This window comes from Astatotilapia calliptera, chromosome 13 (genome assembly GCF_900246225.1).
Source record: "Astatotilapia calliptera chromosome 13, fAstCal1.2, whole genome shotgun sequence".
Lineage (NCBI taxonomy): Eukaryota > Metazoa > Chordata > Actinopteri > Cichliformes > Cichlidae > Astatotilapia > Astatotilapia calliptera.
This window is the reverse complement of record NC_039314.1, coordinates 20,387,640-20,399,441: the sequence shown is the minus strand read 5'-3', so window position 1 is coordinate 20,399,441 and position 11,802 is coordinate 20,387,640. Positions and strand designations below refer to the sequence as shown.

Genomic DNA, 11,802 nt, shown 5'->3' with positions numbered 1-11,802 from the left:
CAGCTGAATGTTTAGTTGCAATTAGGGACCCTCCACCTTTTCACAACATTCACTGTGCTTGACATTATGACATGCAGAAAATAAAACTGCTGCAGTATATGAAACGGTGTTGCAGCCTCACATTAGATTAAGGAAGTGGACCACAGCTTTCATTGCATTCTCCATTTTTTATCACATACAGTGCTGTGAAAAAGGATTCAGCCCCCTTCCCATTTTTATTTATTTTTGCAAATTTGTCACACGTATTTCAGATCATCAAACAAAATTTAATATTAGTCAAAGGCAACCAGGATAAATACAGCATGCAGTTTTTAATGTATTTATGAGAAAAAGGTTTTCCAAACTTACCTGGCATTATGTGAAAAAGTCATTTTTCTAAGCCTAATAATTAGTTGTGCCACTGGTTACTGCAGCAAGCACCACATTCAAGCATTAGTGATAACTGACAATGAGTCTTTCACATCTCTGTGGAGGAATTTTGGCCCACAGTATTTTTTTTACTTTAGCCACACTGGAGGCTTTACAAGCACAAATCGCCTGTTTAGAGGTTTGCTTGGTAGCTGCATAACCCAAGTGTGCTTGAACTTCAGGGCACGAACTGATGGCTGGACAGTTGTCCTTCAGGATTTTGTGTTAGAGATCAAAATTCATGGTTCAATCAATTACAGCAAGTCGTCTATGTCCTGATCCTGAAGCAGCAAAAAAGCCCCAGACCATCACACTAACACCACCATGTTTGACTCTTGCTTTGATCAGTCGATAGAATATTTTCCCAAGCTTTTGTTTCCTTTCTGGTCAGCAGTGATTTTTCTCCTTGGAACTATGGATGCCATTTCTGCCCAGTCTCTTTCTTACTGTTGAACCATGAACTCTGATTTTAACTGATTGAAGTGAAGCCAACACTTAGATTATGTTATGGGCTCTTTTGTGACCTCCTGTATGAGTCATCAATTAGTAGATTCGGATAGCAGTTTTCCCTCAATAAATAAAAATTGCCATTTTAAAACTGTATTTTCTATTTACTTGTTTGATGATCTGAACCCTGTGCTGAATATGTGAAAAGAGGAAAGAAATCGGGAAGGGGCAAATATTTTTTCACAGCACTGCATAGGAAACAAAAGAGTAAATATTGGTCGGCTGGCTAACACAGGAAGGAAACAGATTGTACTTTCTAACCGTTGCCTTCAGCATAAACATAGAAACAGAAAACCCTCTGTGATTGGCCTATTTTAACACACAATTAAACAACTGTGCAAACTCTTGGTCCGCCTGATGTGATTAAAGTTAGTGAACCAAAACTTTTTCCCAGGACAAGAATGCAAAAACAAATGTAAACTCTTTCAAATGCATTCAGTTTCCAAGAAACGTGGACATTTTCACCACTAATTCAAATGACTGAAATCCTGCTTTTAAAAGAGATTAAACTATTTTTTTTATCAGTATACAAAAGTGACATATATGACAGATGTCTCTGGCAATTTCGGCAGGTGGAGTTCAGGGAAAGGCAGCGCACCACTGCTGTCTATGTGTGTCTTTACTGTGTATGCTTTAACCACTGCTCCCCCCTCCAGCACTGATTTGTGGATGATTCCCAGTCTGGCTTGTTCATAATACTCTGCTCCGAGCTCCCTGCCCAGGAAGATGTCTTGGACCTGTGCTGGAGACAGACTTAAATAATCTCTCCTTAAGTCCAGATTTGTGTCTATTTCTGTGTTGTACCTATTTGTGTCTAAGTCAGCATTGTTTTCTCTGTCTGGGTCTCCAGTCTTGGCTCTGTTCAAATCTGGATAGGGATAAAATGGCTTCTGTGGCAGGTTGACCACCGTCAGCCTCTCCAGGTGGTGCACGGCAAAATATCCCTCCGGATTAAAAGGAGGCATCCCACTGGATCCGCAATAGATCAGTGTGAGGTGCCTCACCTCTGAGTTGTTGAGCAGACGTGCTGCATTTGACGGTGACGTGAACCAAATGGTTAAGCGTCTCATCTGGAAAACAGGAGACAAGTGCGACTGCAGGCGGTGCAGTGTGGAGAGCTGGATGTCCTTGCATACGCAATCTGTAAGCGATGAGATGCTGCAGGGTTGTGGGTCCTGGCTGCAGGAGTAGTACAAAAAGCTGTTGCGGGTTACATAAGCCAGGTGCAAGTCTGATCGCTGCAGAGCCACCGAAACACACAGCAGCACACAGAGGAAAGGGGCAGGGGGGCTGAAAGCAGCCATCACTGCTGAAGAAGAGTCTCGAGCATCTTCATCAGTCCTGCATTTAAACACAACATTACATTATTATCAGCAAATCGCACTTATTGTTGCAGTCTTAGTAAATTCTGACCATGATTATCAAGGTGAACAATGAATGAACAATTAGAAAGAAAGGCTACTATTCTCTGAACAGACAGTCGGTCTGTTCAGTTTTTTTTTAATTAGTTTTTTATTGTTTTTTACAGTTCAATTCAATTCAATTTATGTAAATAGCCCTCTTCACAGGATAAAAACCACAAAAGAAAATCAAACATGCAGCACAAATCTAATTAAAAGACAATCTAAATAAATGAGTCTTAAGCTGCTTTTTGAAAGAATAAATACAATCAAGGCAACGTAGTGATGGAGGGAGCCACCGCTCTAAAAGATCTATCACCTCCGGGCTTAAAACGTGTTCGTGGGACTACCAGCAGCCTTTGATTAGATGATCTCAGGCTGCGAGAAGGAGCGTGGGGTTCTAAAAGATCAGAAATGTAGGCAGGGGGATCACAATTCAAAGCTTTAAAAGTCAGTACCAAGATTTTAAAATGTATTCTAAAATGCACTGGAAGCCAGTGTAATGAACGTAACACTGGTGTAATGTGCTCTCTTTTTCGTGTCTTAGTTATTATATTTCTATGCACCATAATATAGAAGTTTAAGTATAAATGCTCAGTTTCCAGAGTGGATGATAACATTATGGGAATGATCATATAATAAAATAGTACAGCACTTAAGAAGAAACATCCATTTCAGTGGTAAAAGCTTTAGGGCTGACTGTAAGGCAGACAGGAGTGGGACCAAAATGCAGACTTGAGAAATCGAGAAATAAGCTAAAAGCAGCTTTGTTGCTAAACTCATGGGAACAAAACAACAAACAAAAAACTGAGAAGGCAGGAACGAGGAACTTACAAATTAGGCACTATGGAAGAAATACAAAATGCATGGGACACAACATGAGGAAGATTGCAACAAAGAACACAAGTTTAAATAGACAAGAGAAGAGGAAGGCAGAGGCGAGATGCCTGAAGAAAAAACACACAGCTGAACTAATTCTAGCCAATGAGACAAAGGGAAGCAAAACTGTACCAAGCACACACAAGACAATCAAAACTCAACCAGAAGGAACAGAAGGAACAGAAACACAGACAGGAAGGAAACCAAACACAGAGACAAGACAGACTTCACACAGGCAAGACTGGGCACAAAATGAAACATCACCTAATGAGGAATAAAGGACTACAACAGAACCCAAGTGCGTTTCATCTTGAGATTAGACGGATGGCCGGACATTTTCCAAGTCTTGAGGCAGCAAAACAGCCCCAAGTCATCACACTGCTTTGTTAATTTTAACAAAATGGGATGCACACCATCAAAAAGTTTGTGGATCCAAAAAACTTTTGCCTTGTCAGTCCGTAGAATATTTCACTCTTCGCACAGGGCCATGTAGGTTCAGATCTAATATCCCCCTAATTAAAAAAAAAAAAAAAAAAACAACTTTAAAACTGCTTTTTATTTTACCTGTGTTATCTTTGTCTAATATTTAAATTTGTTTGATGATCTGAAACATTTAAATGTGACAAACATACAAGAAAAATTCAGGAAGGGGGCAAACACTTTTTCACACCACTGTAACTCACAACCCTGGGTCACAACATTGGGGCCATGCCAGAAAACAAACAGATAAAGTTGTATTGACTGTGTGAGCTTGAAACAGGGAGACATCAGTCTGAACATGTTTTATTAATGACTTTCAATGTTCTTATTTTTTTCTCTTTTTTGTTTGCAGTTTTAGTTCGTTTTTATAATTTGATTTATTCAGTCACTGAAAATAACAAATAGCGAACTGAGTTTGTCATTACTAGAGTAATAGATCCTGAACAAGAATTTAAAATAAATAAATAAATAAATAAATAAAGTAAAAACAGTACACACACGCACACACACACAGGAAAGGTTTGAATTCAAAGCTTTCTAGCAGACACGGTTGACAGGCACGGATGTGATTGCACACAATGCCATTCCTAAATCGAATCAAGCAGAAAGTCCTGATGCCAAACGCTAACCCTTTACAGTTTTTCCTGATTGCTTAAGCACATTTTTTGTAACTATTGGCTAATTTTGCAAAACTCTTCACACAAATAAGAAAACCTGTCACCCAATCATCAAAACATTGTAGTTCTCTTGCAAAAGCAAACACAGCTAGATTAACTCTTCACACCTTCGTAAAAATGGTGTTTCCGTATCAAACAGTACACACAAGCCATCATCTACTAAGCACACAATGCGCCAACTGCACACTGATGGTATGAATACAAAACACATCTGGCCTTTGCTTTCTCTGTGCACAAGGTAGGCTATGTCAGTTTGAGCTCATACTTCTGTCATAGATCCATAAGCATAGAGGGATCCAAACTTCAAGTACTGGTGTTTATTCAAACACATCAAAACAAACACAAGTGTTCATTTCCAAGTATAGGATTATTTGCAATCGCCATAATGACTATATGGGTTACTTGGTCTGCAGTGAACATGCTTCCTCTGCCCCAGCATCTGGTCATCTAGCAATTCTGTAAAGTAACAATTTCAGTATTTTTACGTCAATGGTATTGGTGTGTTTCTCATTGGCATACGGCAGTGCTACAAATCTTTGTGCGAAGTGACTATACTCACCGATTCTCATTTCAAGATGTCCTTATGGTGCTTGCTACAGTGTAGCGGCTCGAGTTAGGCTGGACCCGTTGGCCAGCTACCCTCAGGGTCATTCCACGGTTGATTACATGGTCCACTATTGTAGCTCTGATGTCATCAGCAATTCTATTTCTTACTCTTCCTACCCTTCCTCTCCCCCCTCCTCATCTTCCTCTCCCCCCTCCTCGTCTTCCTCTTGCTCCTCCTTGTCCTTGTCGTCCTCTTCATCCTACTTCTTCACCTCCACGTCCTCTTCCTCGGCCTCCTCTACTTCTCACTCTTTCTGCTCCCTCCATTGTACTCCGCACACACAGCTTACCTGTATTATAGTGCTTAGGCTGATTGCAAAGTGAACTAATTATCTAAAAAAGTTTTCACATGTGAAAGTGTGCCAGACAGTTGGCAAATTAGTGTTAATGATAGCCATACATGTGTATACTTTTGCTAGGAGTGTGTTGGAAATTTGGTAATTGAGTGTTGTGCAGTGAATTGTGCCTACAGTTTTGCAAAGTGTGTGTTACAAAATTGCAAACTGAGTGCAAAGCAGTTTTTGTGCTTTTAGTTTTCCAAACTCAGTGAGTGGTTTTGCTATAAGTCTGAATAGTTTTAGAGATTGTGCTACAGGAATCACAGTTAGGGTTTAAGCATTCAGAAAAAACTGTAAGTAAAGGATATCAGTTGGCTGCCTGTTATCATGAAATCTTATATTAATAACGTGACAGCTGGGATACACTTCATTCTATCTAGCCCACATGAACTGGATAAGTGAAAGAAAATAGATGGATGGATACACTGATGAAAGAAGGGTAGTTATTAATTTTGCATGTTATTGTTGTAATAACTTTGTTTTTGTTTTTACTTGCCTTATTCGCCTGCGTCTTGTTTCATGCTGTGTAGTTTAGGTAAAAGACACCTCAGCCCTGTTGTTTACCTTAAATATTTCAATGCCATATAATGACCAAAATGATATGCCAAAAGCTGAACATCGGAGACATATTGATACAGAGATATAGATATGTAGTCATTATCAACTCGAGAAATATCTTGTAAATTTACACAAGAAACTCATAAAAAACGTCATAAAAATGGTAACAGAAAACCTCAAAATAATCACAAAATCCAAAAATAAACAGAAGCATAGAAATCCGAGGACTATGACACACACGATGATATTGCACTGAAAGCTTTTGTTGTAAATATACAGTTGTGGTTACAAGTTTACAAACATGCTTGCCTGTTGGTACAATGTTCTTAGGTGGGCATAAGTGTCATAGTAATTTGGGGCTTTTAAAGCTTTATTAGAATAGTTTTTTTATCGAGGGAGGAGAAATCCAATGATATTTTTGATTTTCTCCAATCCATACAGGGTCAAAAGTATACATAAAGGCTCAAATATATGCATACATTCATTTAAGTCTCTTGATTCGTGTTGCTGATCTACAATGTATTGTAACAAGACAGCATCATGGCCTGTTCTCATTAGCGATTATAATTGACTACAGCTGGTGGTTTCTTGTTGTTAGCATAAAAAGGAGAAATTATTAGAGTAACTGTTGAATTGACCAGTTCCAACTTGTGTAAATCTACAATTACTGTATATTTCCAATTTGTGTGCCTTTTGTCACAATGATAACAGATGTTTGGAGGAGTAAAGGTGAGGCTTTCAAACCTAAGAACACTGTCCCAGCAGTCAAGCATGGTGGTGGTAGCATCATGCTCAAGGGCTATTTTGCTTCCAGCAGTACTGGTACATTGCACAAAGTGGATAGAACAAGAAGGAGGAGGGGGACTACTTCTAAATTCTTCAACTTCACCTCAAATCAGCAGCTAGATGGACATAATCGGGTCTTCCACTAGAAACACATCCAAATTAAATAAAGCAGGCTAATGTTAAGCTTCTAGGATTTCCTTCTCAGCCTTGAGCTCAACCCAATTGAAAATTAGTGGACTATGCTTTAAAGCTAGGCACATGCCAAGAAACCAACCAATTTAACTTAACTCCATCGCAATCTGCTGATTATGTAGAGTAGAGGGAAAGACCCAAGATGCAAATACTGTACACAGGTATGATTGAACAAAAATGAGTCATTTAATTAGGCTGTTGAAAATATCCATAAAATATCCATAAAGCAACAAATAAAATCCAAAAGGTGAAAAGCAGGCTATTGCCAGAGGCACAATGAACACTGAGCATGGAAACAGGGAGGGCAATCGTGAAAGTGAATACAGCTGTGGAAAACAAGACACACCTGAACTAATCACAGAGGCCAAGAAAATGAGAGAAAAGTAAAATCTAATATAGTTGTGACTTAAACATAATCTATATTTTTTAAAAAGCTCTTTCAGTTCAGGTCCGCTTTCATAAATGACTAAATAAAATGGACTGAGGTCACTCTGTACGTTTAATGCATTAAATATTTACTTACCAACACATGAAGAGAGGCGATATGGACGATATCTACAGATGGTTTGAATTAGGACCCACACACGCACACACTCACACCCACTCATACACGTGTGTGATGGGTGTGCTCTTTTTGAACCCCAGTTAAGGATATATTGCTTGGCACAGAAAGCCCACATTGAATTTCACATGGACAAACACACTTAGAAAATTACAGCTGTGCTTTGAGATTCCAGAGAAAACACTGTTTTGAAATCGTGGTTTCTATGACCGTCGGTAGATTTTCTGGTTTGGCAATACAATCAGTGCAGAAACATGACTTTCAGCCTCATTTTGAAGTCCGGATGAAGCTGACCGCTACATTCTTTCTTTGGGTTACATTAAACAAAAGACAATCTAACTTCAAATAGTCTTATAGTGTTGTTGTTGTTGTACTTACACTTATTCACCAATGGATGAGATTTACATAAAATCTCAGGGTTCATTGCCGTTTTGTATTTTTCTTTCTTTGTAACATAATATTTTTGGAGACTGCAGAATTGGATACATAAGAAAACTGTGTGACTTTACACACATACACTCAAAATGTGATAAAATGTGATTACAGCTGTGCAATGTGCACTTGGCGTACGTGCATTACTGTAGGTATCTGCAGACAGCCAACTGGGAAAGTTGCTGTTACCAACTGAAATACAGCCTCCACCTAATAAATACAACTTTGAATGTCTGTTTCTTGTCTTTCTGGTAAGCTAACCTTGAAAGCTGCTCCCTGTGGTTTTATATTTACCAGACAGAAATTAGGCTTCTTTTCTCTGCAAGAAAGCAAACATTTCCACCAAGTGCAATGGTTGTCATAAGAGCTGGGATATTGCATTAAATGTCTTAAAGGAACATAAAGCGAGAGAGAAATCCTATTTAATTTTGCATTTACAGAAGAAACTTGTTGGCTCTGTGCTTTCAAATTCTAGAAGTGGAGAGTAATGATTACCAGCTTTTAATAATTATTTATTTTGACATTCAGACAGACATTGGCCTTAAGGGTGAGTGTTTTCCTTTTGTTCAGACTAATTCTGCTTCAGGATTGGAGCAAAGTGGTGCCGACAGGTGGCCACGGCCAACACGGACTAAAGTCTGCCCACCCTACACAGGGTAAAGTGTGTCAAGATATACAGCGAGATTCTGGGCTGCTCCAGATGAAATATGACCAACAATGAAAGAATTAGACATGAGGTTCAAAGTTGGCCTTTCTAACAGTGTTGTTTTCAAAGATTACCGGGGAAAAAGTGTTAGAAATTTAAAATGACCATCTCACAATGTAACCAACCACTAAAAATGTCGAGGGGGGTAATCAACTTGATATGAAAAGTCCAAAGCAAACTCAAAAGGGAATGGAAAATAAATGCTTGGGTTTGAAATAAAAAGGTTTCCCCCAGCAGCTGTTATGACTGAGTCAAAGGGTATATAGCACGACAACAAACAGAGGAGGGATAGGATCCATGCTTGACAGAGCATGTATTAGCATGTTACAGTCTGCAGCCATCAAAACCAACAACATATAAAGAACAACTATTTACACAAATAAAAATCAAATGAACACAAAATCACCGACACCCATCCTATTCCCAAGGAAAACTAACAAAAACAAAATGTTGACCATTTCCTGTTCCAAAAGGAGAAGGAAAAACAAATACTTGTTCTGCTCATGTTTGTTAAAGCTGTGTCACGCAGAGTGGCTTATAAGGCTGCAAAAATCTCAATATATCATAAATCTATGAGTCCCAAATGCAGAAACGCTTAGGGAGGCAAAGGTGAACAGAAGACAAGTTGTTTATTGCCCGATGTAGAAAGTCCAGCAAAACACAAAGTCCAAAGGAGTCAGTGTAAAAAAACCAGAACAACTGAAAACCTAAAACTAGAGAAATAAACACAAAATACAAAATGAAATAAACAGGCAGGAAACCACACAGGAAACAGAAATAGATGATTTGACAGATGGGTAACAGAAGACTCGTGGAGTAAATCACAGGCGAGGAGATGAAGGAAGCAAAACTAAAAGCAAAACGCAAGGAGCACTGACTCTCAAAATAACACAGGAAGCGTTATAACTATAAGGGGAAGACACATAGACATGAATGAACTGCATACAAAGAACTAGACATAAGACGGTGAAACGCTAAGAGAAGAAGTGATCTGTATAACAACTGAGACAAAGGAGCAGAACTAAATACACTAGAGAATATAAATATAAAGATTAAACAAACCACGGATCACAAGGAATAAAATAAGCAGTCGAATGACCCAGAACCACAACACAGCCATCGTTACATTAGGATTTATAGCTAGTAACTGCCATTTTTCTACAGGAGCTTTTCATAATTGAAATTGTAAATATCTGATGAGTTGTAGCAACAGTTAAGAAAAGTTATAATCCTAGCAGTTTTTAAAAAAATCATTTGAGACAAAGTTACATAAAGAAAATTTGTTTCTGAGTCCACATGTTGTACTTCTCCACAGTAGTCACGTCTGAATGTGATGAATGATGAAAAGCTGGTCACTGAAACGTGGACGATGTCACCATCCTGGGTCTTTTGACCCCTTGTTTTGAGTTCATATATACATTGATGTTCATGGTTTATGTTTGAGTTTAAGTTTCTTAGGTTCTCTAAGTTCATTCCTTTATGCCTAGGTTGCCGTTACTATTCATGGTTTATTAGATTCCCCTTGTGTCTTCAGCCCCTGTGTTTAAGACTGTGACAGAAAATCTGGCTGACAGCAGTTTGCTGAGCTCATTTAGTGATAATACATTTAATCACACGTGCTTGGCATATCTTACTGAGGAATAGTCGGAGCTACCAAATAAATCATCAGAAGACACTACACAGTAGTTTACAAATTGAGCATTTAGTTAGACTTGGTATAGAAAAGTTTAAAGTGCTTGCCAAGTATGGCTTGTTTGGAATCATTGCCAGGAGAAAGCTTCTTTTCTCTTTGCAAAGTTGCATCTCATTAAATTGGAGGACTTAGGAAACAGTGTCCTTTTGACAAGATAGTGATGTTTGGTCATAATGCACAGCACTATGTTCAGTGAAAAACAAACAGAGCACATCAGCGCTATCACCATCAACTCTTTTGTATAGCAAAGTATTCCGGGGTCAAAGGTGAATCCATCTGTAGCAAAGCTAAAGCTTGGCTGAAACTGGGTGATGCAACAAGTCAGTGATCCCACGCACAGCAGAATGGCTTAAAAAGAAAAGGATCACGGTGTTGTACTTGGTGTTTCCCAAGACACAGAGGTTTGTGTAAACCTTTCTTTTCACGTGACTATATTTGGGATGGAACACTGTCTTCCTTTCTCTTCCCCATATTTGAAAAACATGAATCGCTGTCCAGCAAGAGTCTGTTAATGCAGTGATTCACTGATAAAATTCAAACATCAGGCTGTATTCTTTGGGTCGGAGTTTAATTTTAATTTCTGTCCTGTTTAACAGCCTAAGTTTAATCTCTGTGAAATCCGTGTTTGTTCAGCAGTCTCAGAAGAAAGACTTTCAGGGGTTCGCAGTAAAGTGTGAAGAGACACAAAACAGTGAATTAAAGGCACTCTCGATTGATAATCCAGCATCATGAGCATATTTGTTTCACCAAAAAGATTTGTGAGAATATTTCTGTTACATAACGCACACTACCAGGAATGCATAAGCTATGTAATGTAATATGAGAATGCACATAGGGCTCGGCTTTCTGATCCTTACATAGCGTTAACAACAGGACCCAAAAATACACATTTGACAGCTGTTAGTGTACACTAAATCCTCTTCAGCGTTAGTAAGCATAGAGAAAGTTTTTCATGGTTTTCTGCTGTGTAACTTACCCCAAAATGCTGCTGAGGACCAGATATGCGAATGCGTCAGAGTGAGGCTGGAATTGGGAGGGAAAGTCAAACATCCAGCTGACGTCAAGATGTGGGAAGTATCCCACTTAGGAAGCTGTAACTCACATCTGGAAGAGACTGAGTTCAGCCTTAAGTGCAATACAATAAAGTTCTGTCTGCTCTGAATATAAGTGACCCATGAAGAATCCTATTGTTTACTTTTTTATATATACTTTTTTGTCATCACTGCATTAAAGTTTCTGGATTTAAAACATATTTCGTTAATAAGCTATATAATGTGACGGCTCCATAAATGGCTTTTTATTTATTTTTGTCTGCCAGTAAATATAACACATAATGGCTGTGAGGAGGGTTTTCTTTGGCTTGACACATGGGAAAAACGGGTGATTTCCCGTTAAAGACATGGAAGGGATCCAAAGTTTGCTGCTTTCAAGTGCTATCGGAAATCCCAGAATTGGACTTGATCTCGATGGAACAACCTAAAATTTAATGTCTTGAAGTTCAAGAGAGAAAAGCTACACTCAAGTTATTTTCAGTGAATTTCTTCATTTTTTAAAGTTATTTTATACTTCTGATTTTTG

The 11,802-nt window shown here is 38.6% G+C and overlaps 1 protein-coding gene across 1 annotated transcript; it reads right to left on the bottom strand.

Moving 5' to 3' along the window:
• Positions 1 to 1,064: 1,064 nt before the first annotated feature.
• Positions 1,065 to 11,282, bottom strand: LOC113034950 (uncharacterized). Its single transcript, XM_026190136.1, has 2 exons — positions 11,201 to 11,282; positions 1,065 to 2,256 (listed from the first exon to the last, which is right to left on the bottom strand). The coding sequence occupies exons 1-2, from the start codon at positions 11,272 to 11,274 to the stop codon at positions 1,437 to 1,439; spliced, it is 894 nt and encodes a 297-aa protein (XP_026045921.1). The 5' UTR covers positions 11,275 to 11,282; the 3' UTR covers positions 1,065 to 1,436.
• Between the last annotated feature and the right edge of the window lie 520 nt (positions 11,283 to 11,802).